At 38.9% G+C, this 27,311-nt stretch overlaps 2 protein-coding genes across 2 annotated transcripts; both read right to left on the reverse strand.

The window, feature by feature from the left end:
- Positions 1–803: 803 nt before the first annotated feature.
- LOC119495598 (androgen-dependent TFPI-regulating protein) lies at positions 804–5,218 on the reverse strand. The gene is made up of 6 exons (XM_037782234.1): positions 4,861–5,218; positions 3,084–3,258; positions 2,855–2,980; positions 2,661–2,762; positions 2,437–2,552; positions 804–1,053 (listed from the first exon to the last, which is right to left on the reverse strand). Exons 2-6 carry the CDS (start codon positions 3,234–3,236, stop codon positions 888–890), a joined length of 663 nt encoding a protein of 220 aa, XP_037638162.1. The 5' UTR covers positions 3,237–3,258; positions 4,861–5,218; the 3' UTR covers positions 804–887.
- Positions 5,219–5,333: 115 nt separating this feature from the next.
- Positions 5,334–17,927, reverse strand: fam83ha (family with sequence similarity 83 member Ha). Its single transcript, XM_037782230.1, has 6 exons — positions 17,264–17,927; positions 14,142–14,593; positions 13,861–14,025; positions 10,942–11,066; positions 6,682–10,765; positions 5,334–6,584 (listed from the first exon to the last, which is right to left on the reverse strand). Exons 2-6 carry the CDS (start codon positions 14,583–14,585, stop codon positions 6,573–6,575), a joined length of 4,830 nt encoding a protein of 1,609 aa, XP_037638158.1. The 5' UTR covers positions 14,586–14,593; positions 17,264–17,927; the 3' UTR covers positions 5,334–6,572.
- Between the last annotated feature and the right edge of the window lie 9,384 nt (positions 17,928–27,311).

Genomic DNA, 27,311 nt, shown 5'->3' on the forward strand with positions numbered 1-27,311 from the left:
ACATCAAATCAAGGCTCTTCAGCATCGAAGTCATCATACAAGTCAAGTTATTCCTGTAGCCCTTCCAGATGTTTCCATGATAAATGGAAAATATGCACTTTATAGGAGGATGGATTGGTGGATCCTGCTTCCTTTATTGCCTGACTGTATAATTTGTGGTTCTGATATATTACATTCAATCCAAGCCTCTTTTTTAAATCAGGAAATGCATAAAATGAAAATATAGAAACATGAGGATTACTTGTGCTGTTGCTGTCAGTGGTACTAGCTTCATTGGGTTGTTTTGATGTTTAAATTACATTATTCAAGTCTTTGTGCATTGTTAAATGCCCCTTTGTTAAGCTGTAAAACTAAACTCTAGCATTTACATCAGAGGTAGGCTATAGTGTTACACAATTTAGCTGTTGTATAAATTTCCGCACAGATTAACCCCTTTAAAGTGAAACTATGTGACATTTGCATAACAGCATGTGGCTACATTTTACAGTAATGGAACAAAACTGGCTAGATTTGAGTTAAATGCTAAAGAGTAGTTTAACTTAATCTAACATTAGCCACTAAACAACTGGTTTATAGTGGCAGACCAACGAAGACTGTAGCAGCAAAACCCCTGAGTCTATTTATGTATTTGAGCAATGGGGCCTTTTATTAGCCTGTAAAGGCTACCTTTCATTTGAAAGAGGAAGAAGGAAGTTACTTCTTTCAAAAGTTACATAGTCTCACTTTAAGGGATTACTGTTTGACCATTTCTATGTGGCATTGAGGCTGAATTACTTTGCTTTTGCTGTCATTTTGTTCATGTCCTTACCTATAGAGTAAAGGAGACAAAAGAGAGATTAGACACAAATTAACATGTGATCCTATATGGTTGTCTCCAGGGGGTATACTTAATGTCTCTTACTCCAAATATGGCTGTTGAGCTTGTCTCCTAGCACGTAGAGCAATGTCACCACAGACATGTTGAAAAAGAAGAAGCACGCCAGACCAGCAGTGCTGAAGTGCTGAAGAAGGGGATACACCCAGATCCCAACTGACAAGTACACCCATATAATCCTGCAGAACAGAGAAAAAAATCACATTATCTGTCTGAACATCTTGTACTGTCTTGTCTCAAGGAACTAGTACAGTATGTCTTGGGGAAAATATTCACTGGCACATATCTTCTTCCATCTACTGACACCGAGCCACTGATTCTAATCGATTGTAACAGAAAAACACTTAGCACAATAATGAATCTCATCCACACCATACGATACATTTATGGTTTGTACCATCAGACACAAGAGGATCTGTAGGCAGCATTACGGTATGTGAGCCAACTATTGAAGCTTTTACCCCTCAAGCTGTTTGCCTTGCATTGCACCGGACTAGTCTGGACTGGTTATAGTGAGAGCATAGACACATTTAGACACTGTGCTTTTAGCCACATTAACAGAATTGATTTGATCTATCTATCTATTTATTTATTTCCTGTTTCTGTGAGTTTTTCTTAATGCTTTGTTCCTTGTTTGGACTTTATAATATAAACATAATAAATATAAAGGTTGAAACAATGCTATTTATATCAGTACCATTACATTATTGGTTACCATTTTATGTTCTTTACTGCAGATATGTAGCCTATGTACAGTATGTATGTGCAATTTAGTATGTATGAGTATATGTTAACTTTTTGTTTAGAGTAGTTGTGGTTGAGCTGTGTGTATGTTATTTCATATGTATGTCTAGATGCATGTCTATTCATCTGCATCCATTATAGTGACTTAGAGTAACTTTATATGTGTGCTTTTTGTGAGTTTGTCTAGGGCTGGGCAATATGAGGATATCAAAATGATATAAAAATGTCTATCGTATATATTTTTCTATATTGTTTTTATCGTAATATAGGCTAGACCTATATTTCTTTCTTTTTCTCTCTATAATTTCACTTAAAGCTGTTATGTTCATTTTGCACTCAAGTTCTAAAAAAATAGAAAATACTCAATACTTTTCATTTGTCAAGTATTTAATTCACACTGGAGAATACAAAAATAGGCTTTACCTTGTGGTTATTTCATAAAGTCTATTTATTTATTGAATTACCAGAAAACATGCTATATCGTGATATATATCGTTATTGAGATAAAGAATGACCTATATTGAGATAGACGATTTTGGCCATATCGCCCAGCCCCAGGTCTATCATATTATTGTTACACCTTACTGATTTGTGTGTTTTGTTTTAATACTTTTCTTCACTGCTGTATTGCTGATTGTATGTCTACATCTCTTCGGTTCAAATAATAATACAAATTTGATCACAAAAAAAGCTTCAAATGAAAGATATTAAATCAATGATTTCATTGTTTTAAAATGCTGTGATATTTATGTGTTAACTATATATATATGATAAATAAATTGTCATGATTCTGCTGCATATGCTGACTCAATACTTACCAAGATAAGTAAGCTATGCCCACACCTCCTAATGCTGCCATCGCATGTTTAGTCTGCGGGTAGATGTGAGGCTGCACCAGCACTTCTCCAAGTAAAACAGGAAGGACAAATGTGTGCTGAGAAAACAGAGAGGGAATAACTCATTATGAGTGATGGTTTTTAACAGGAGAATCAGGATTATTTACATTTTGGCATACGGTTGTTTAAAATGCAGATTTACAGACCATAGCATGGTTTATCCAGGGGGGGAAGAAGGTGTCAATAGTAGCCGGGTAGACTAATTCTCTGTCATATGCAAAGATCGTCCAGAAAAGTAGAACAACAAACTAAAAGAAATGCATAGAACATGGTGTTAATGTGTAGCACACTTCTTATTTTGATGTAAAAAAAGATGGATTGTCAAACATTTGTTTCTCACCATGCCCACAGGAAAGGCAAAGACAGAGAAGAGAAGGTCTTTACATCTGCTCAGAGTACTCTCTGACTTCTTCCCAGCTTGTAGATCATTCAGTGCCGCCAGTCCAAAGAATAACATTTGTAGTAACTGAAATATTACAAGCAACATTATTGTTTTCCATTATACTTTTTCAAATCTGCAATAGATATTATTGTACACTATTACTACTATTATTACTATGGGTACTCACCAAATTCAAAAAAGTAAGGTACTTCCAAGGTCCTCCATATACAAAGATTCCTGGTGGTAAGTCCTCTCCATCCTTCGCAGCGAGACTCTTCACAACAAAAGCATACCAGCTGAATGCTGCGAAGTGGTACGCTCTCCTCAGGGTTGAAGTCATTCTAATTTAAGCTTATACGGACCTGACAAACAACAACAACAACAAAAATTAAACAGGCAAAAACTACTCTTCTTGAGTTTTCCCTTCAAACTTGAGGTACTTTGGGCAGCGAAGGTTCTTTTAAGATTAGTGTAATTCAGCACAAGCTTATCAAGACGTTTGCAAGCAGCGGAGACAAGAGGCCCACTGTTTCTTATGAAGCATAGGAGTCCTTCTTTCATAACCAACATGTGACTGAGTGGTAATTTAATTCACAGTGGGAGCTTTAACGGTTGCATATAGTGTTAAGTAAGCAAATCAGTTCAAGTTAAGTAAGTAAATAAGATCAAGTTAGGTAATAAATCAGTTAAAGGTATGTAAGTAAATCAGAATCATTTGACAAATACACTTGAACTAATAGACTAGACTAGAAGGTGGGAAAGAAGGTAAAAGTTTGGGAAGCTCTTCATCTACTGGAGTTGATTCTGTGTTGTCATAACATGTCCTGAAATCCTGAAATGCCCTTGAGCAACACACTAAATCTCTTCAAGCGTCTGGTGTGTGTTTAGTAGTTGACCTTGACATCTCTGACACCTCTGTGGGGGGGCACACATTTTTTTTGTCAAATTGTGGAAAGGAAAAATTAAAATTTTGTTCCTTGTAATATAAATTAGATCATTAGGTACAAATACCTTATATGTTGTTTGACAGATGAAAAATAGACACAATTCTGCCTTTCTTAGGTCCAAGAAAAGCAAAATTGTTAAGTTTGTTTTTTTGATTTTGCGAGTTTAAACATGTTCAGTGGATTTGCACGGTGGTGGTAACCGATAATCTTGGCCTGAGGGTGGTGCTAGAGGAAAGGTCATTGTGGTGAGACACTCATGACATGTCTTGTGTAGGCTCATAGATAAGACCCTAAGATGTTATGATACAGATGATTCTACAATATCAAGTATACTGCAATCAACTATAATACATGTGGCTAAATAAAATAATATAAAGTAGAAATTACATTTGCTGTCCCACAGATGATTTCATTTAGCGGAAGAGAAAGACATGTTCATTAATCCACATTGGACAACTGGCGTTCAGTCAAGTCATTCATGTCTTATTTCTGCAGATGTTTTAGACCTGATTACTTATGAATGTTTCCAGGAAGTACTTTTGCAAAACATAAATTATACATTTTTAGGGACGGATTAAAAAAAAAGAATGTCTTTTTTACAGAAGACATTTTGACATGTCACAGTAGAAAAGCATGTCAAAATTTGTCAACAAAAATGTGTGCCCCTCTACAAGCAAGTCAGAGGTTAACTACTAAACACACACCTGATGCTGATAGAGATTTAGTATGTTGCTCAAGGGCATTTCAGGATTTCAGGACATGTTATGACAACACAGAATCAACTCCAGTAGATAAAGAATTTCTCAAACTTTACCAGTTTCCCGCCTTCCCATTTAACTGCTTTGGTTTCAGGGTTCTGGTTTTGTTCATGCTGGCTCACTGTCACACTGTCATGGCTTACTAGGACACTTGAATACAACATAACCATCATTAAAGCTTCTAAATTTGATATTCAGAGCATTAATATAGCATCAAACAACGATCGATAATGTAAAGATTTAGAGGAGTAACGTCTACCTGAGCAGAGAATGTAGTCTCTCTCCCTCTGTGTGTGTTGTAATCCAAGCTTCTCCGTGCTTTTTGACATCTCGAGGCCAGCAGCGCATGCTTTTAGTGCATGTGAGCGTGCCCCACCGGCTAGTTCACGGCTGCTGATCTGTACTGCTCTCATACAGCAGTTATAGCTGATAACGCCGTACCGGCCGATGGCATGGCGTCGTTGTGGAAACATAGTGCCCACCCTCCGGTTCCACCTCAGGTAAACACAGTTATCTCTGTCAGCACTTTAACCATTGTTTGCACGGTTAACACTGTTAGCGCTGATAGCTGCCATGTTTAGAGACGTTGAGACGCAATAGAAACGCTTCCAATCCCGTATTTAGCAACTTTAATGCTATTAGTAACACCTGTGCTTTTCCTATTATGACAAGTCAAAATGTCTAGTTTGAAAAATGTCTATACATCTCAGTAACTTCCTTTTGCAACAAACACATTTTAAAGACATTTTATTTACAAATTTGCTAGTGTTGTAGTGCCGAAGACAGCGTTCATAAATCCATTATAAAAAGTGTAACTTTCAGAGCAAAATTCTACATACTGTTGTGTAAAGTCTTTGCAGTTTCAGAATTTCTTGTTGCAGGTATGACTAGTTTTCATTGAAAAAAAGCACATTTTCACAGACAATTAAAGGGTTGGTTCCAGCAAATTACAAAAATGTAACAAAGGTAGCTTTGGCTTCACATGGCCAAAAATTTAATTTAAACACTTAAAAAGCAAGATATCTTTCCTTATGTTTGTTTGTTTCACAAATCATCAAAATAGAAACAATTTGGACGATTCAGGTAATTTGGGTGAACTGACCCTTTAAGGAAACCAGGTGCAGCTTGGGAAATTGACATTTAACCTTAATGACTACTGGATAGATAGAAAAAAAGAAACCAAAAATATGACCTACTGTGTGGTGTGCAATGATCTACACATTCATATTGTAGGCACATCATGTTTAAACTTAGGTTTGTTCATAATGTTTCAATTCCATGTTTGATTCAGATTATAAAAGAATTAAAGCTATTATTATTTATACCAGAACAGTCCTGCATGCATATGAATTTATATATTCACTTGCATCACAAACACGATTATCAAAATCTTTGTTTAACATGGTTGTGAAATACTAAAATATAAACGGCAGTATATTACAGTTTGACAAACTCTGACTACTTTAGATTCTCTATTATACTTTTACATCACATTTTGTCTTAAAACCAGCTAACATTAATGTAATGGCTGTCAGTGCTGTAAAAAAGGCAAGGACAGAACTCATCACAGAAAACAACCTGTTGCAAGCATTGCACTTTACCCATGCAGTCAGTAAAAACATATTTGATCACACATATGTAGTCTCAGTCCATGTACTTTTCACAATAGTAGCAACTTGGTGATTCGCCCACTGGAAGAAGCCCTTTGTTGGTCATGGCACATGTATTTGGGACATCAGATTTGTATTCATTTGTATCACTGATAGTTTTACCCTTTAACGTTCAGTGCCACTGATACAGGTACCCTGCCTCCTCTTGTGCCTTGTTTGCAGAGGACAAACAGAGAAATCCCACTTCTATTAAATGTCTTTGGTGAGAAAATGTCTTGGTCATCATTTCAGCTTTTAATTGACTTTGCTTCTACACACACGGTGTGCGCTGTTTATTCTCTCAACTTTCTTTCGATCCCATTTAAGGTGCCATCTGTGAAAGTAATGGAGACACAAAATGAGTCACAACAGGGGCAACACAACGTGCATTTAAATAGGTAATAGTAACGATGGTGTTAATGTATTCATACCTCAAATCGGCTGTAAACTTTCCTCTCCTTCCTCATGTTCTGAATCTTCTCCAGCAGCTTCTCGCGGTCCTGACTTGACTGCTCTTTGGTAAATGACCTGATCCCTCGTTCTTTCTCCCTTTTGGCATTTTTGTCAGCTTCGTCTTCTTTCTCGTCATCAGTGACCGGAGACTCTTTGGCAGCTTCGTTCCTGCTTTGGCTGTTGGCAGAAATTTGCTCCAAAAGCAGCTTTGTATCGTCTCTGAGGTTGCTGCTTGAGAGCACGTTGGCTGTTGATGATGAGTAGCGAGACTGGTTTGACTTTGGCTGCTTGGACTGTGGTGACGGAGGAACGACTTCATCTGATGTGATCTCTGGCGTTTCGGAGCAGTTATTTTTCCCTACGTGTTCATTTGTTTTCTCACCTACTTGTTCATTTGTTTTCTCATTGCAGACTGACTCCTGTGTAGTAGTTTCATTCTCCTTATTTGTGGTCTCTGTATCATCAGTTTTTTCCTCACCAGGGACAGACATTTCAGGTTCTTTGCTTAAGTCATTCTGAATGTCCGTATTACTATTTTCAGCAGGTACAGGTGGCTCTGAAGGGTGGGGTTCACAAGTCACAGATTCAGGTGTTTTGCACGGCAGGTCAGGCTCTATTGGGACTTTTGAGGTACGCTCAGATGGGCTTGACGTTTCTGCTGATAGGAGCATTGGAGTTTCGGTGGCGTCTGTTGCAATCTCCTTTGGATGACAGTTAGTATCTGAGGCGCTGTGCAATGTAGCCAATGTTTTTTCAGCCTCAGGGGACAAAACTGATCCAACCGACTCCGTTAGTTGAGAACATGATACTGTTTCAGTAGGAGAAGGAGCGACAATTTCTGTCAGGTTAAGTTCGGAGGGAGGGGTCGCTTGTCTTTCTGGCTGGGAAGCATTAGGAGTCAAGTCTGGGTGGACAGGAGAGCTTGTTTCTGCTGGTGAATGCTTGGGTAGAGTGTCTGCTGGGGAGGGGGTAGGAGTCTCATTTTCAGCAGGTGTGGATTTACTTTCCAGATCAGATACATTTGGTAAACATGATTCAGGCAATGAAGGGCTAAGGCTAGGAGGTGTGCTATCAGCTATGACATCCTTTGATGATCCAAGAACCTCCGATTCCTCTCCAACACTCTTTGGAGCAGCGTTGTTTTCTGATTCAGGGACATCTTTTTCTGAAGGTGTAGGATCACAAGATTCTTCAGTCTTTGTACTGGGCTGTGATGAGGATGTGTTTGGCTCTGAATCAGCAGCACATGTGTCAGGAGAAATATCAGATTCAACATGTGCAGAGTCAGCTGCTGAACGGGTCTCGGATGGTGTCAATTGGGAGGGTTCTGGTGGTGAAGGGGTGACAGATTCCTGTGCATTTGGGGACAATGTGCTGGAAGTTAGCGGAGAGCTTGAATCTTCTGGGGTAACATTAGAGGATATGGTCTCTGCTGGAGTGGAAAGAGGAGCAGAGCTAGAGGGTGAAGGACTTGGATTGATCTGTGAACCAGAATCTGGTAGAATGTGATCAGAGGAAGAGTTTTGGCCCGGTGGGATGGAAGAGCTTAATTCTGATCCAGTGTGTTGTTCAGGTAGCAGAGGAGGAGAGGAGACGCTGGTTTCTAACTGAACTGATTCAGGACTTTGGGTGTTAGAATCCAATGCAGCAACTGCAGAAGATGGTGGTACCTCCACTGAACTGGGAGTGAGTGAACTAGACTCCTTTGAGGTAGAATCAAGGCATGTGCTTTCTTTTTCATCAGTACCTTGTGCAAGAGAAGGAACACTAGCAGGAGTAGTTGTTGTTGGTGTAGGTGGATGACTGGGGCTACTCGTTTTTACAGCAGGATTTGAGAGCTTTGGCTCTTCTGGTGGTTCGCTCTGAGGTGCTTCTGTTTCTGCAGAAACAGACCCAGTTGCTGCTGATTGGCAGTTCTTCAGCTCTATCTTCTCTGAATCAGTTGAAACTCTTGTTTGTTCTTGTTTACAGCTTTGGGAGGTATTGGGATCAGTCTTGACCTGACTGTCCTGCTTGCTAGTCTTATCACTGGCATCTAAAGACAGACTGACTGACTTGCATGCTTCTGTGGATACTGTTTTCCCTGCATCCTCTGCAGTAGCATTTTTTTCTAATACACCCTCAGATGTTGAAGCATCAGCCATCTTTTCTGAGGTTTCTTTTGGTACAGGTTCCTCCTTTTTAACAGTATTGTTGTTTTTTAGTTCAGTTGGTGATTCCATCAAAGCCTTCTCTTTGTTCTTTTCAGCTTCTGCAGCTTCTGCAGCTTTAGCGGCTTTGCGTTTTGCTGCCATCTCTTTGAAAAACATGAGCCTGTTATCAGGATCACTCATATCTACAAACAATGGAGTGGTGAGCATGGGTGGCTGTTCTGGCTGATTGGTTTGAGGCAAGTCAGCGTTAGAAGCCTTGGATCGGGGCATTGATGGTGAAGGTTTTGCTTGCTCTTCATCTGGTGGTTTTAATGATTCTTGTATCTCTGAAAGATCCTTTGAATTTTTGTCCTTTGGTGAATCATCTGGTTTGGATGGGTCTGTGGCAGACTTCATGTAACGGCTCCATTCAAAAGGTTCTCTTGCAGTAGTCCTCCTTTGTCCCAAAACCTGAGAAACAAAAGGGGGTTTTGTCTGTTCTGCCTCATTTTTGTCACTTTCCTCATCCTGTTGGCCTAGAGCAGCTTTGGTATCTTGAGAAGTATGTTGCTGCTGCTCCAGAGAGCTGAATATCAGAGAGGATCTTAACCTAGAGCTCCTCGGTATCGCTGCATTGTATTTCCTACGGAACGACTCCTCCCTTCGAAGACCAGTAGTTTTTGGTTCCTTTTGCTCTGCCTCCTCCACGTCAGTTGTGGATGATGATTCTGAAGGTGTTGGTGTTGTTTTGGTTTCTGCTGCTACTGCAGTAAGTTCATCAGGCAATTTCTTTGGCTGTTCTTGTGCAGTGGTTTTGGCATAATTTGGTATCTGACTTGCCCTGGGAACTGCAGGAATCCTAAACTCTCTGACATTAGGGACTTTAGGGATTGATAAATCTATGCCTGGTGTTTGCTGCATGGGGTAAGAGGGCTCCTCAAAAGGATCTGCATTAGGTGGTGTCGATGGCAGGCCTTCATCTCCTGGATTATCATGTGCACTGAGGTATGAGCTAATCCTCCAGTTTCTCAGCCCCCGTTTCACCATAGGATCCTTGCGGTCAGGCTCCTGGAAATACTGCTTCTGATCAGAGGGATTTGAGGGGGTGGGAGATGTTTGACAGGCATTAGGCTGGCGCCTATTCGATCTTCTAGGGTGAGGTGAACCAAATGGTAAATCTGATGCAGGTAGTGATTTCTCAGAGCCCTGATCAACGTCTGCATTTCTGGTAGATGATAAATAGTTAAGCACAGGGTCAAAGTTATCAAGTGGCTCCGTTTCCTGTGGAAAACCAGGATCAGAGTACTGATCTCCTGAATAAAAGTCTTGGTTCCAGAACTTGTCATTGCCACTGTAATCTGCTTCTTTTCCTGGTCCTGGTCCTCGTCCTCGTCCTGGTCCTGGTCCTGGTCCTGGTCCAGGCTGCTGCCCCCTGTGGAGATGCCTTCCTTGGTTCTCAGGCTCTGGCATTCCCTGTTGCTGCAGGAATGGGTGAGAGTATCTACTGTGAACGCCTTCAGCATAACTGTGACGTTTGAAGGCGAGATTTTCTATCATGGGCATCCTGGAGGGGCCCTGATCAAAAGACGGATCCATGCGAGATTGCTGGGATTTAAATCTGTTGTACGTATCTGCAGGGCCGTGCATGTATTCCTGCTTTTTAAGGGACATCATTCTCCAATCCAGATCATCATAGGACTGTCTCGGCCATTCCTCTTGATGAGCGGCGTTCTTTGGCTCTCTATACAGTGTTCTTTCACTTGGATATTGCCTTTTAAGGCTAAGCTCTTCCATTGGAGTGAAATTTTCAAGCACCAACGGATCAGACTGAGCGAACAGAATCCGAAACTCTTCATCAAAGGTCGACACAAGCTGTCCAAGGAAAAGGTGTGCCATACAGCGGTTGAGCTTCTCAAAAGACCACATGAAGCTGGACAAAGACATGACAATAAGTAGAAATTAATAGAAGCACTTAATTCATGGTATACACATGTAGGTTTTTTATGCAAACCTACATATATTCATGAAAACATAAATCAATCAAATCCTTGTGTGGTATGTAAGTGTAGATGTATGGCTTTCTGTGGCAGTTTTAAATGTGTTCACCTGTAGTTTCCACTCAGCACAGCCCTGCAGTCTGTCAACAAGAAGCGATCCATCATCTGACCTTTGAAGGATTTCCCTGAGCGGCAGTGGTACGTGATGCCAGACACTGTTCTCACACGTAAAAGCTGCAAGAAACACATCAAATCAGGCGTGAGGTGGGCGTGGCGTGGCGTGAGGTGCTACAGGCCGCAGCCAAACCCTCGTGGTGTTAATGTTATAATTGCAATCCAAGTTAGGTGGCAGCATTGCTTGAGCAAAACCACTACCAAATCAGAGATAGAAAATGGCTGCATATGAAGTACCTTTTAACAGTAGTATGGAGTTACAGTGATTCCTATCAATGGAAAACTGTCTATATTTATTGTATATATAACAATGACAATACATATTATATTATAAAATGTGCCAGATGTGTTTGAATGACTTAATTTGAGGACAACATAGCACAATGTTACAGGAATACACAAGAACACACATACAGTAAAAGCAAACATGTCACAAAGTCAATGACAAACAAGGTAAAGTGACACACAGGAACAAAACATCATAAACGGCCTAGAGACTTGATATATAGCAAGTAAGATTCACATTGCTGGACAAAGCAAGATGAAGGTGTTATTTTTAATAACTTGTTGACTGTTGTTTGCTCAATAATTTAGGAATAATAGTATATACATATAATAATACACTCAAGTCAGTCAGGAGTGCAAGCCAGCCACGCAATGTTGGGAAAAAAGGGCTGATAAGTTTTCTTTGTTTGTATGATGGAGTCACCTTAGCAACAGCTGTAGTGTACCTAACTGTATTTCTGCTTTTATTCACAAGTTTGGTTAACATGGACGGAGTGAAACCGTTACAGGATAAATCTGGCGATATTCTCTCTGCCAACTAATCCCATGACTCAATACAATGTGACTTCCCTACTCTGTCTGTGGCTCTCAGCCCCAAGCCCATTCGTTCCTACTGAACATCAACAAAAATGAGGCACAAATATAAGCACAGATATAACTGGGCACTGTAGATTTTAGCAAATGTTACTCAGTCAGGAGTAAATAGTGCATATGTTGTGGACTGTTTTCAGCTGTGGACTAATACACATTTGGTGCTCCAGTGAGTATTTACGGCAGCAGGACAGTGACTCAGAGAAAAACTACAACGCCCATGTTCATCGGATAAAGGAGAACAAGGTACCCAGTGCAACGTTGTGCATCAATAATATATTTTCAATTGTTTTTCGAGCTCCATGGCACCGAGGAACAAGCTATATCACACTTCAGATACACAGCCTGTACTTGTTTGTAGAATCAATTAATTGTAGTTTTTGATCTTTTCGCTGCTTTGTTGATAATTAAGAAAATGCAGAATATCTCCAGACTTATCCTTTAAGTATTACTTGATGAATCCTCTTTGATACTAGATCAATCCTCGTTGTTTGACACCCAGAAATATTAGTAAACTGAGATTTGTAGTTTCAACGGCTGAACTAGACATGCTTATACACGCCTTTATGTAATCTCATGTAACTCACTGTAACACACTTTTCTCCTCACTCAGTATGTCTGCTCTCGATCGTCTGCAGGCAGAATGCTGCCGCTGGACTACTCACAAGGTCAAATAAACGGTCTCACATCACCCGTCTTAAGAGCCGTGGTGATCGAGCTTTCGAGGCCGTAGCACCTAAACTCTGGAATGCTCTGCCCGCGCGCTTACGGTCCGCTGACTCTGTGGATTTTTTTACCTAAAGACATACCTGTTTAGACAGGCTTTGGGGTACCCTGTATGCACCAGGCCTGCACTTTATGTATTTATTGTGCACTGTGTTTTTTTTCACATATTGTGTTTTTCCACTTCTTAAAACATGTGTGGTCACTTCATTTTATATGATTTCTTTCTTGTATGTTTGCATAATGCCCTTGTTAAGCACTTTGTGACTATGTCTGTGACCTACTTACTTAATCTAAAAACCTACTATAACAATGGATCTGCATGTTTCATGTTTTTCAGCTTATGTATTCAAAGCAAGATAAATATTTGTAGTAAATTAGCTGGTTAAATATTACTGCATTCATAACTTTCTTACTTTTTAAAGAAAGAGATCACTGAATATTTAAACTTATTTACTAACTCATTTACTACTACTACTTCAGGTTCAAACCTTTTTAGAACCGTTAAAAAAAAAAACCCTGAAGGCTTTGATGGGTGGGCTGAGCTGATTGGGAGTACTTGAAGGACTACTCTGTCACTCAGATGGATTTTATCAGACACTCTACTGACTGTCTCTTGCTTGATTTTCGACGAGCTAGGGCTGAACTTGGAAAAACTGCTTTCAATTTTAGTGCACTTGACTCCTGGAACAAAATACAGCAACTCATTAAAATCAATTCTCTTATACCCTTTGGATATTTTAGAAATGTGATCTTAAGTCTCCCAAGTTGTACTGTTTAAATAACTGTGTTTTATTTTACATTTTAAAGCTAAAGTAGGCAGGTTAGAGCAAATATGATAGTGAACTGTTTAGCTGTAAAATGAGAAAGTTTGTGACCTGGCAGTCATGTTGAGATCAGTTGAGGAAATACCAAGCAACGCCCACCAGCCGGAGCAAACTTTCTCATTTTACAGCTAAACAGTACACTACAAGATGTTTCTGAAAACATTTGAGATGAGAAATAGGCATTACAGTAACATTCATATTAATCAGCTCTGCCTAGTTTGACCGTTTGATCGGGGTTCGGAGTGATTGAGAACTGCCTCCGTTGAATGAACAGCTAATAGAAAAACTCTCTCTCAAATGACCTGTGATTGAAAGGTTGAAAGAAAAAGGAAAGGAAAAGACAAATGGAATTTGTGTATACACATGTGTAAGCAGCAGCCTTTTCTGTTTTGTTATTGAATTGATTTTTTTAAGGAATATGTACTCACTTGAATGTTCTGTATATTGACTCTGCAGTTGGACACCATGTTGACGAAGTGATGTGCGTTCTGCTTGTCTAGGATGATGTAGACGGCAACATTCCTCATGGCAGCATCAAGAATATCCGCAAATATGTCAACATCAGTAAACATGTCCATCACTATAGCAACCACCTGAGGAAACAGAAGCCACAAACAAGACCAAAATTGAAACTCATTGTCAGGAGAATGACTCCTCAAAGACAAGTTTAGCATGAAGTCTCCCTCCGCCAAGAAAGTGAAAGATCTACCTGCTGAGCATTCTTGATAAGTCGTCGGGCCTGCTCCTTGATACTCGGCATGTCAGGCTCAGGGGGGTTGACCAGAGTGGTGACCTCTGTGGGCCCAATAAAGGGGTGCTGTTGAGGCCAGCCGAGGTCCAAACCTGGGGCGTCCAGGTCAGAGTGAATCGGCCAGTAAGTGTCTGAGGAGCCATCTACCCCAGTCTCCTGAAAATGTTGTTCAGGGTGGTTGTGCTGCTGAGGGGCCTGAACAGAGTTCTGAATATACTGAACCTCAGTTGAGGACAGGAAGTCCACCACATCTGCTTTTTGGAGGAACTGATAGTATCCGTCCAAGTCTTCCTCAATCAGGGCGTCAATAGCCAAGCGGTACTCTTCCCGATAGTGAGGGGGGAGGTAGTTGGGGTCCAGGGGGTTATCCCCAGCAGAGGAACACTGAGAGCGATGTGCCATTCTGTAGTCTACAGAGAGAGAGAGAGGGAAAAAGGAGTCATGTGATGAATTTATTGTATATAGTTGAATCATTTTCACACTACACATATGTTTCAGTTTCACCAGATATCACAACAAGAATACCAGCTAGATAGTTCTGAATGATAACTTAATTAGAGCTGAATGATTGAAAACTAATCTGCAACAATTTTGATAATCAGTTAACTGTCAAGAATCACTTCACAAGCAAAAATGCCCACATTTCTCTGGTTCCAGCTTCTCAAAAGGGAATATTTTTTTGTTTTTCTTTGTCTTATATGATAGTAAATTGAAAACATTTAGGTTTAGTTTTGCATTTTGTCTGACTAAACAAAACATTTTGAGGACATCACCCTGGGCTCTGGGAACTTGTGATTAGGATTGTAACGGTATACCAGTATCAAGGTACAGTGTATACCATGGTATCAAAGTTGACGGTTATCATATTGTGTACATTTGCTGATCTACAGTATTGAAAAAAACCCCGCATCTGCAGTATACTGTATGTTAAAGCTGCAGTGGAGCAAATATAATTTAAAAAAGTTATTTTTATAAAACGGTCACTATATCCTGACAGTAGTGCATGAGACCGGTAATCTGAACAAAATCATGTACCTCTGTGTCATCCGGTGGCATCTGTAAGATTTCACTTTAATTGTGAATAACCATAGGACATTATTTTAAAAGCTCACTGCGTATGTAATTTTCCTTGAGTAGTTAATTACATGCTTTAGTGCTGCTAACATGTAAACTAACATGCTTTAGTTATATAACATATTATACTTACATGCTATTTTTTTTAAATCATATTTATAATTCTGTTCTTATTCCTTTAAGGGTCATTGTAATGGATACTACCACTACCACTGCTACTTTGGAGGACCACAAGAGTCACGTAAATAGTAATAAAGCATTTAATTGATTAATAACTAATTGCACAGTAAAATAGGCATTTAAAAATATATTTATTAATCTATGAATAAATGGACTAAATTACAAAGTAATTCAGTATTTGATATTTTAATGGGCAATAAAAAGAATTATAAAAAGAATTTACAAATGAAATATGAATCCATCAATAAATAATTCAAATTTTAAAATATTCTTTTTATCATTCTTCTTATAAACAAATTTATTAATGGATATTTTTATTGTACAATTAGTTATTAATCAATTAAATGCTTTATAACTATTTACATGACTCTTATGGTCCTCCATATACTATTACTACTACTACTAATAATAATAATAATATTGTAATACCGTATACCACGATATTTTCAGAGATGGTTATCGTACTGTAACAATTTCCTACCATTACAACCCTATTCGTGATAGTATGTTTTCAACATTTTGTGACATTTTTTGGACAAAACAATCAATTGATAGAGAAAATAATCATCAGCCCCAGCCCATAAATTCATGATCATTGTTTATTGTCTTTCATAAGTATTAATGGTTATTTTTATTGTACAATTAGTTATTAATCAATATTTATGTGACTCTTGTGGTCCTCAATATACGACTACTACTACTACTACTACTAATAATAATAATAATAATAATAATAATAGTGTAATACCGTGATACTTTCTGAGACGGTTATCGTACCGTAAAGATCTCATACTGTTACAACCCTACTTGTGATAGTTTATATTATGGGATGATCACATCCTGTTGTCCATATGAATGATTACTGCAGTATTTGTTTTACATGTTTGAAGTGTCAGATGAGCACAATAGTGGTTTTCATTGGCTTGAGCATCATTTTGACTATATTTCATATGTGATTTTTGCATCCATTTGCCATATTGTGATGTACATTATGTACATTTCATTCTCACTGTGCAATATAATTTTTCCACTTTTGCAATTTTGTTAATAGTCTGTTTATTGTCAATACTGTGTATACTGCTCCTATTTTTATATTTCCTTATAGTTAATGGTTCATATTTTGTTTCACTTTGTTTTTTTACTGTGTTAGCTGATGCTTCTTGTTTTTTGCACTATCCCCTTTGCTGCTGTACACTGCAAATTCCCCCACTGTGGGACTTATAAAGCAATATCTTATCTTATCTTAAAATCTGAAAAAAAAAGATCTTATATAATATATCCAACCATGCCATCCAGTCCTACAGCTTACATCATTCTGCTCAGATCTGTGGCTTCCATACATACAAGAGATGGAGCATTTACCATATGGATCCTCTCAGCTATAATACTATACTATAGAGACAAGCAGCACAATGAATGAGGTTAGAAGAAATCTAACCACATAGATAGATAGATAGATAGATAGATAGATAGATAGATAGATGGGTTATATGGGTGGGGCTCCTCCCTCTGGCCACAAGCCCGGCCAAGTCTCCATTTGCAAGTTCATGTAAAGTCACATAATATGAGAAGTACTGAGAGGAAACACCACACCTCAGACAAAAACACCCAAAAAAAACACTGGCAAGTCGAAAATAAGATAATAAATGACTCATTAAACTGTTGGACACCTTAAAGTCCAATCCAGATGAGATCAACAAACGTTTTCCTCCCACTGAGACCGACATAGAAAAAACTTCAAACAAAGCTAAAGGCAACATTGTAGCAACATATGTTACACTTCACATTCTAGAATGTATCATAAGCAGGTCACTCGGTGAACTCACCCTTAATGATGTTTACTCAATCCTCTCCTTGGTTAAACTTTAATCCCGTCATCTCGCCTCCTTCTTCACCATGTTTTTCCTTCACAAACTGTGAGCTTCTAGTCCAGGTGTCGAAACGTTTCTGTTACATGGCTTCTTTTCCTCTCAGTCACCCAGCTAAACCAGTTTATTGTCATGCTTGAGGCATGTTGGCGAGAATGTTTGAGACAGACACACAGACTCACAGAGAGAGAGAGAGACAGAGACAGAGAGAGAGAGAGAGAGAGAGACTTGCTGTCGACCAATTTGGCCCCGCCTCGACTTCACTTCAGCTCCACACAGTTTGCTCTCTTCACAGCTCTGCGACCAGGCAGCTGAACTCTGCACATCTGTTATCTGGAGCTCCAGCTGAGTAACTACTGCTGACGACAATAATTAATCCATAAAACCCCCCTCATGAGCATAATATGGGACCTTTAAAGCATTTACCATAACTCATTATTAGATTCATTACATGTCTTCCTCCTTTAAAGGTCCCATATTATAAAAAAGTGAGATTTTATGTCTTTTATATAATAAAGCAGGTTTAAGTGCTTTATAAATACTGTGAAAGTATCGATACGCTCAATCTACGGAGAAATACAAACAGCCCGTATTCAGAAATTGTGCGTTCGAAACAAGCCGTCAGGATTTCTGTCCATTTGTGATGTCACAAATATACAATATTTAGACCATTACACGGTTTTAAACATAAACATTCTAAATGTGTCCCAGTTTATTCCCGGTTGCATTCAAGGCCTATGGAAAGGAGGCTGGGTCACGGGCGGACATGGGTCTTGGGGTGTGGGGTACAACACATGCGCAGTGTAACGGAAGCTGCGGTCGTGCGATGCGATTGGCTCAATTTACGCGAGTGCTGGCCAGATTTTACTGCGTATGTGTTATACCTCAGAGATGACGCGTTGATGACGCGTGACCCAGCCTCCTTTCTACAGGCCTTGACTGCAGTGTATGTGAATGACATCAGCTGGCAGGAAGTAAACATGGACCCAAACTGTTGTCAGGCAACGCAATTGTGTTGCAATTCTGTTGCAATTCTGTTGCAATTCTGTTGAAATGCACTAAAATGGAGCGTTTCAGACAGAGGGTGAGTACAGGTATATTCAAGCAGACAGTATGAGGAAAATAAAATGTTTTTTTTTAACATTACAGCATGTACACATGTTCTAGTAGAAACACAAAATACAAGTATGAACCTGAAAATGAGCATAATATGGGACCTTTAAAGCATTTACCATAACTCATTATTAGATTCATTACAGGTCTTCCTCCTTTAAATGTGGAACCCAACATTACTGGGGGGAGTAATGTGGGGGGAAAAAATCTATATTTTAAAGTTAATTAAAGTATAGAACGATATGAATATAAAGCCAAAAGTATACCACTTTCTAATGAGGCACAACTCCGATCAAACGGTCAAACTAGGCAGCGCTGATCAAATATGAATCAATATTCTGTTACAGTAATGCCTATTTCTCACCTCAAATGTTTTCAGAAACATCTTGTAGTGTACTGTTTAGCTGTAAAATTAGAAAGTTAGTGACCCGGCAGCCATGTTGAGACCAGTTGAGGAAATACCAAGCACCGCCCATCAGCCGGAGCACATAGGAACGCTCAACAGGAACGCTCGCTCTGAAATGTTGACTTATCAGAATTTGAAAAAGGGTGGCACCTAATTATAGGTAATTACACCCAATAATAATAATTACATTTGATGGAGGAAGACAATTAGTTTTAATCCTTATGGGCTATGATAGTCATTTGTAATTGCTGCACTGGAGATCAACTTGTAACTGGAAAACAGTTTACCTCTTAAACTGTATGAGTTACTTGATTTTTGCTTATTTATTACTCACCCATTAACCACTGACTCTGCCCCATTTACCTAAACAATGACATCGATCATTGCATGGCTCGCCAAAAATGATCAGACCGGCAAAACAAACAACTAACAAGATGTCGAAGTAGCACTTCAAATGGGAATTATATCAGACAACCAACCTCTAGTAAAGAGTGCAGGGAGACTTTAATGCCTGGATGATATTAAAAAAAATCTCTTAATGTGTGAACTTCAAATGCCTTAATGTGATGATGATATCAACAAAAAATGGAGGTACTGGGTGAGGATGAGCATTAACCTGCCACTGATGAAGGTGCAGCACAAAGTGGCCAGGCCAAAGCCTGCGGGAGCAGCTTATTCTGCCAACATTCATTCTTTTGTGTCTTGTCATGGTTCATTAAAAATCTCTCTTGCACAATTTAATAATGTCCATAGACAGAAATGATATTACCTCACCAGACAGGATGTGAAGTATCATTCCTGTTTGGTATGTGAGAGTGCTTTTGAAGTTGGAGGAAGGGCATCAGTATCTCCAAGATAGGACCTTGTAGCACATGTTTTGTTAAACCCTGAAAGGCGAGAGGCAAAGACAGACCAAATAAAGCAATTTTCCTTTAATGGGTGCTCCACACTAAGACCTAAAATAGCCAAGGCAGGATGAAATCTGATGACTAAAGTAAAGGAAGTGATGCAACGTAACTGCTCAAGTGAAGACTTGAAGACAGTCCCTCATTGTTCCCTTCAGGCACCACCCAACACACACAGAGGAGGAGTTGGAATTGAAACATGAAATTAATGCTATAGTTGCTACACTACATACCACAGCGCACTATTCCCTGCTGTACTCTTTTAACCTCCTTAGCTCTAAAAAAAAAAGAAAAAGCATTTAATGTCCTGCCTTTTGGTTTTGTGACTGGCAGCTTTGATTATGAAACATACACTTAGCCAATCACTGAATCATAGCTGTATCCCTCCCCCTTCATAAAACATCTCCAGGAATGTATGAATCGAACAAACAAAGTGTAACTATGTGATAAAGCAATCTCCATCGACATGAACCGTTACTGTTGAAGGTGAATAAAGACGTAGTATCTCTCGCAGACACAGACAACAGAGTAGATTATACTGATAACCAGACTGTAAAAAGTCTGGTTTACTCAAAGTGTTAAGAGATACAGTTCATGCCTGTTGGACAAAGTCTTACACACCTGGGGTCAGTTTACAGAGTAAACAGTACATGTTATCAAGCTGAGGGCTGTACTTCCTTTACGCCACGTGTACTGTAGAAAAATGCTACGATCCTGCTAGTAATAATTAGTGTTGACATCTTTCACACCAATGCAGATGTGACAGATGCCAACCTGAGAGGCTTGGGCTTTAATGACTATCCAGTGTGCCATGTGTCAGACCCCTATGAAGCTCACACGTACCTGCTGGAAGAGGTCAGTAGATAACACACTGTTTAGGTGAATGAACGGTAACACAAATTTAATTCACAGCAGAGAGGAAACAGCTCCCGGTGAATGCTTAAAAGTTATAAATAGTAAAAATACAATACCCAATAAGGTAGTTTCTCTATTAAGGAATGCTGGAGCATGACCCTTTCTAATAGCAGAGCTCTGATGTGCTGCTTTCTGCCGTGAAGCTGCAAATACAATGGCAAGGCATTATACACTTTGAATTGCCAGTCGCTTGCCAGTCACTAAACATAGGATGTGTTATCAGTATCACTAATGTATCTAATGCAAGCTTTGGGGAGCGAGTACATGGATTTTAAACACTTCCCAGAATAACAGTAGTACAAAAGTTATGAAAGCACAACAAAATGTTAGATTTCTCACTCTATTTTACATGGATTTCTTCACAAGGTTGAAGCTCTTCCAGCGGGAGTCAAACTCATGTTTGTGAGAACCTTTGAAGTGCGACAGGTGGCTGATAAGCTGAAAGGTATTGCAGAAAAAATATTGATTACTGTTGGGTGATAGGATCAAAACATCAGCTACTGGCAATAGAGACTTGTAGAGACTTTGAGCGATTCAAATAAATTCAGGGATGCCTTCACAATGTCCCACACAGAATATAATAACATACACGCACTGCTCCACTGTGGCTTTCCAAACGATATCATGTGATATCACGAGGATAACTCTAGGCTATGACGTCAAAGCAATAGATTACCACACAATGCTTTAATGGAGAACCTTAAAAGCATAACTTCAATTGGAGGATGGGATCGGACGGGTGTCAGCAGGACTTTTTTAATGTGAGCACTTGCATGCCTAAACAAGTGGCATAAAAGATGTTTTTTAGCCACACTTGCAGCATGACTCTCAGGGTGGAAATGTCAGTCAGTCGGTTTTTGGTCCAGACTGAAACATCTCAACAATTATTGGATGGATTACCATGATAATTTGTACAGACACTCATGGTCCTCAAAGGATGAATCTTACTGACTTTGGTGATCCGTTTACCTTTCCTCTAGCGCCACCATAAAGTTAACATTTGTGGTTTTAAAATGAAATGTCTCAACAACAATTAGATGGATTGCCATTAAATTTGGTACCCACATTCATGTCCCCCTCAGGATGAATTATAACTCTGCTCATCCCCTGACTTTTCACCCACCACCATCATGAGGTTGAAGATTTATGACCAAAGATCTGCAACACTGGTGATTCCCATCAGCCTCAGCTGTACTTTGTGATTAGTGGTAATGAGCGAGTGTAAGCATGCTATCAGGCTAAACTAAGATGATGAACGTGGTAAATCGGCATGTTAGCATTGTCTTTGTGAACATATTAGCATGCTGATGTTAACATTTAGTTCAACTTCTACCATAGATTGTACTCTCAATGTGCAAATTTCAAACATGTAATAATTTATCTCCGGTCAGTAAAACCCTTTGAACAGCTGCTGTTAAAGTACCACCACTTTTTTGTTGTTTATCTAGGAACGCATGTGTTCATCTTTTGTTTAGAGCATGTCTCAAGGTTTTTGTCGTGCTGATATAGGGAGAGAATAGGAGGAGGAAGAGGATGGGAAAACAAAGGAAAAAGGAAGAGCGACAGCTGCAGAATCCATTTCTAGATGCATCATGTTATGGAGCGAACAGGAAGACTTGGCAGTTTGCAAACGGTTGAGATAATGCTTTCCTACAGAGATGATGAATGCCGAATTAGGAGGATGATGAATTAGCAGTGATGAGGGCAAGTCACTACACTGAGGCTATTACTTGTAGCGTGGGGATGATTGCCCATCATACATACTGTAGACCATAAGTACACAATCTACCTGTGAGTCAGTTGAGATTATAAAATTCTTAGACATAATTGAAAAAGTCAAAGCGAACTCATCTAATTTGAGTTTAGATTAGATGTCAATGTGTGAGGTACCACCCTGATCATTAGAGGGAAGACAGGCTCCTCTATATTTGTCACTTGGAGAGGCCATGACAAATTCCACACATGATTGTATTCCCATATTTTGTGTCGCTAAGAGATACTGTATACCTTTCAGCCCCCTTGTCATTGGCTTCAATGGCAGTGATCACTCAACACAGTTTTGTCAGAGGAGAGGGTGGGGGAGACATAAACACAAAGGTGAAACAAAACCACAGCATTGGAGACAACAGGCCCTTGTCAGAGTGGAATGTAAAGACACACAGCAGCATTTACTGTAGATGTGGAATCGTTCCAGGTCGTGTTTAAGCTATAGGTGCATTTGGGTGAGCCTGTTTTAAGCATGTATTTGAAGGTCGTGTTGGGCCAACTGCAACTGGGTGCTGACCTCGTTCCACACAATGAGCGAGTGTTTGTGTATTTAGGAGCTCTGTGTATGGGTGCGCTATTACAGGAAATGCAGTGGTGGAAGAAGTACTAAGATCTTTGACTTAAGTAAAAGTAGTAATACCACAGTGTAGAACTACCCTGTTACACGTAAAAGTCCTGCATTTAAAATCTTACTTAAAATGACAAAAAAGTACAAAAGTATTAGCATCAAAACATACTTAAAGTATCAAAAGTAAACATACTCATTATGCAGGATAACCCATTTCAGAATCATATACTGTATATAAATTATATTAAGGGATTATAATTATTGATGCATAAATGTGTACACTATGGCTGACTTTTATGCTTAGAAGCTTCGACTGTTGCCATGGTAATCAACCTCCAAATCAGTATTCGAATGCTTCGGGTTTTTTTTATATAAGTATTAATAATGTATAAATCCCCAAATAGTCCCATGAAATAAGGAATAATCACACAATTAATTTTCAACATTAATTATTATTAGTTATTTTCAGACGGATGACGCTGTTTGTTGTGTGTAGAGGTGTATGTGTGTACAGTAGTGCGGCAGTGGCGCTGTCCCGGGCTCTGAAACAGGGCACATGGAGACTGATTTGCGCTGCGAATCGAAGCTTCGAAAACCTTCGAATATTTCTCAAAAAAAGAAGCCCAAAAAATGGTATTCGGGACAGCCCTAGTGTACATCACTTTAATGTTGCATCTGGTAAAGGAGGAGCTAATTTGAATTATATTGCTGGGTAGCTTATTCAAGAATAATATATCAGAATTTAAGAGTTTAGAATAGCTTAGAATAGCTGTCAAATAAACACAGTGGAGTAAAAAGTACAATATTCACCTCCAAAATGTAGTGGAGTAGAAGTGTAAATTAGCATAAAATGAAAACACTCAAGTAAAGTATAAGTATATGAAAACTGTACTTAAGTACAATACTTGAGTAAATGTATTTAGTTTATAATTTCTTTTTTTAAAGAATCCTCTTCACATTTATTTTTTTTTCTGCTCAGTGCGCGTGCATGCTTGTGTGCACCTGCAAGTGTGTGCACCGCCACATTAGCATGCATGCTTATGTGTGCCTGTCATTGCGTGTGGCAGGTCGCTACAGGAGTGGCAGTGGCTGCTCTCTGAAACATGTTGCCATCTCAGTTTCAGTGAAAGAAAACAGAAAAAGAGAGTAGGAACAAAAGGAAAATGAGGCCTTTACTGACCTGTGGAGACACACAACCAGTTCTGACCCCACCCAGACTCTTGTTGGTTGAAGACATTGTTTGCAGTTTCATCCTTTCAAAGAGTAAATTTACACAGATTAGATGGAGAATAGCTGCCTACATTGACGTCATAATTGCTGTCTGACAATAGAAAAGATGAAGAACAAGGAACAATGACTCTGCTTTACATTTTGCAGTGTTGCCTTCCTTCCATCACTTTTATTTACTTGCCTAATTTCTTTCCAGTTCTATTGTACTGTATCCTGCGGCACATCCTGCAGCTACAGCACATACTGGAATGTCCTGCATTGAGTCAAAGGGACACGTCTCAGGATAGACATCATATCCCCCCAAATACATCCTAGATGCAATGACAAAACAATGGCTGACGTTTTCCCTCGGCCTAAAGGGGAGAGTTGGACATCTGGATTTAATGATCGTATAGTTCATTTAGGAAAATGTGCTTGACATCATAGTGATGTCACTCCTATCTCTGTGGGCGGACTCTGTGGTTCAGATGCAGAAAGAGGCGACACGGAGCAGAATGAGCAGATCACTGTATGCAACAAAAATACAAAGTATTGGAGTAGTAGTAGTGGATTTATCAGAGTCACATTTCGGCCACCTGTTTTACAGCTCCAAAGTGACTTCCTTTCAACTCCAGTGACCTTTCAGGTTGAGTTGTTTGCTTTTATGGCCTGTGCTTTTGTCTGCCTGTGGTTAGCTGGTTCATGGCACTGAAGTCATATTGGCAGACGCTCAGCACAACGAGCTGCTCAACTACTAAACTGTGCCAAGGACGCTTTCAGTGCTACCTGGTAGGATTATACTGTAGTATAAAATGTGGGATAGGTTACACAGAAACTTCCAGTTTTATAGCTGAGTTTCGCTTGTTCAGATGCTGTCCTGGCATATGGTGGGATTTGCAGGGTCCAAAAGGATAATAGGTCAGAAGTATGATGTTACTGCATGAGAGAGTGATCTTAGTCTGTTTATCAATCTGAGTTTCAAACATCAAAATAAGCTTTCTAAAGTTTAAATAAAATTTTGTTCGACGGCTGCATTTAATCTATATTTGCAGTAGATAGCCTTGTCAGGTGGAGTCTTGTAACCAGGCTGCAACACCTCTCTGCTACATGGACCCTAAATATAGGAGCCTGAAAAACTGACAGTAGCCCTCGAAGGGTCAATTAGAAGAGAGTATTATGTCAGCACCCACACTTTTTACCCTCACAATCTCAGTCCCTACAGATCTACCAATCTTTGCTACGCATAAAGGAGGACTGTGGAATCAAATAAATATAATACACATATATTATATATATTCTTTTCTGTTTCATTCTTAACTCCAACACAAATTTAGGATTGAGTTTTAAATATAGACCAGTAGAAACTCAACCCAGATTTATTTCTCTCCTCCTGTCCTCTGTTTATTAGTTTTCTTCATGCCGGTATTTGAGGATAGTGTATTCAGGTTGGACTGCATTGAGAAGCTCTCCCTGGTCATGACATCCAAACAGCGCCACTCCCCGGATAGCCTACTCGCAGCATTTTATTCTATTGAGGTCATCCTGCCTGAGGACAAAGTTTAGCAGCCTAGCAACATCATTTTGGCAGCTACTGTAACAACCACAGAGGATAAGTAGAGCTAAGTTTTTTTTTTTAAAACTCCTCATAAAATATATCTGAGAACATTTGTATTTTTGCAGATTTGAGACCACCACAGTTCTGCTGACCTTCCCAAAAAGACAAGGCTCTGTGAGGAATGCAGACACGTACGTGGTCCGGCCAACTATGTGCACAGTTAAAGACAGTGAATCCCTTGGAAGTGAACATGCTGAGGAAGACAGAGCAGAAAAATGTAACTGTTCAACTAATAATATCCAGAGTTTTTCATGTTTTTCCCGCATTTTTATCATGTTAAAAGATTTAACTTTGTAATAATTTTTTCCTGCCCATATTTAAGATAATAAACAATGGAGATTTGCCCTAATGGGTTAACTTTTCTGGAGTGGAATCCACTTTACATACAAAGGACTTAGTAGGAATGTTGCAGATATAGATTAATGGACCTGGAATTTGGACTTTTCATTGGGTTAATATTATACACGAAATTCTTCACTAATTCACATTTGAAGGAGACAGTAAAACATTGGTAATACCGGGACAAAGATTAATTTATTTTTTGTTTTGCTTAATTTTATATACATAGCCTACATATAACTATTGGTAGGCATAGTTGCCAGGACAAGTATTGACCTGTAATTGATTCTGACCTCTGACCTTTTTTGCAGAACAAGTTAAAGATTCCTTCCCCGGGGGGACAATTTACTTTTTTTATTACTTTACATTGTGGCCTAAGTGGACATTTTAAGGTGCACATTCCAGTGCTGAACATACCAGAGACAAGAACACTTATCTGTGAATTATCTTTTTTTTTAAACTTTAATTTTTCCCTTTTTTTGAGGTTGTTTTCATATATGCAATTTACAGTTCGTAATTACAGTAGTTTATAAACCATTTTTTTTAAGTAGTTGAGCTTATAGAAAAACTCATTAAGTACACTAGAAAAAAACAACTTCAACATTCAAAATTGAAATAAAATTAAGGAAAGAAATTATAATAATAATAATAATAAAAAGAAAGAATAGAATTAAAAAAAAAAACCTAGACAAATAAAAACACCCCAATAATAATACAAAAATAAAAGAGTAATAATAATAAATTAAATAAACAAATAAGTTAATAGAAAATAAAAGGGGGGGAGTGCAAATATATAGTAATATCATTTACATGGGCACACATATGCATCCTCCTTCACGTCAGGTCACCTCCAAGCATATGTATATGTGCATGCGTGTTAACCTGTGTAGCTATATTTTTCCTTCTGTCAGACTCCATCTCTTCTCAAAAACATCGTCCATATTCCTTATTTTGTGAGTTCCCTTTTCCATAACTTTTTCTGTGTATTATCTATACTAAGAGATCAAAAAGAAAAGAAACTTCAAATAACATGTGCTATAATATAAGAGATGAAGCATATTAAATAGCCTAATAAATGTATTATTATACAGCAGAAATTGCAAGCTTGTGATTATAATATACTGTATATTTTTTATATTATATATATATATATATATATATTACATATA

Source organism: Sebastes umbrosus, chromosome 10 (assembly GCF_015220745.1).
Source record: "Sebastes umbrosus isolate fSebUmb1 chromosome 10, fSebUmb1.pri, whole genome shotgun sequence".
Taxonomy (NCBI): domain Eukaryota; kingdom Metazoa; phylum Chordata; class Actinopteri; order Perciformes; family Sebastidae; genus Sebastes; species Sebastes umbrosus.

What these genes read in the sequence shown, in the direction of transcription:
- LOC119495598 (XM_037782234.1), bottom strand. Translation starts at nt 3,236, where the DNA reads ATGACTTCAACCCTGAGGAGAGCGTACCACTTCGCAGCATTCAGCTGG. An exon ending in TTGCCTTTCCTGTGGGCATG is followed by an intron (nt 2,763 to 2,854) that starts GTGAGAAACAAA and finishes CATTTCTTTTAG; the next exon opens with TTTGTTGTTCTACTTTTCTG. An exon ending in GGCATAGCTTACTTATCTTG is followed by an intron (nt 1,054 to 2,436) that starts GTAAGTATTGAG and finishes TCTGTTCTGCAG; the next exon opens with GATTATATGGGTGTACTTGT.
- fam83ha (XM_037782230.1), bottom strand. Translation starts at nt 14,585, where the DNA reads ATGGCACATCGCTCTCAGTGTTCCTCTGCTGGGGATAACCCCCTGGAC. An exon ending in TTATCAAGAATGCTCAGCAG is followed by an intron (nt 14,026 to 14,141) that starts GTAGATCTTTCA and finishes CTGTTTCCTCAG; the next exon opens with GTGGTTGCTATAGTGATGGA. An exon ending in TCAATATACAGAACATTCAA is followed by an intron (nt 11,067 to 13,860) that starts GTGAGTACATAT and finishes TGTTTCTTGCAG; the next exon opens with CTTTTACGTGTGAGAACAGT.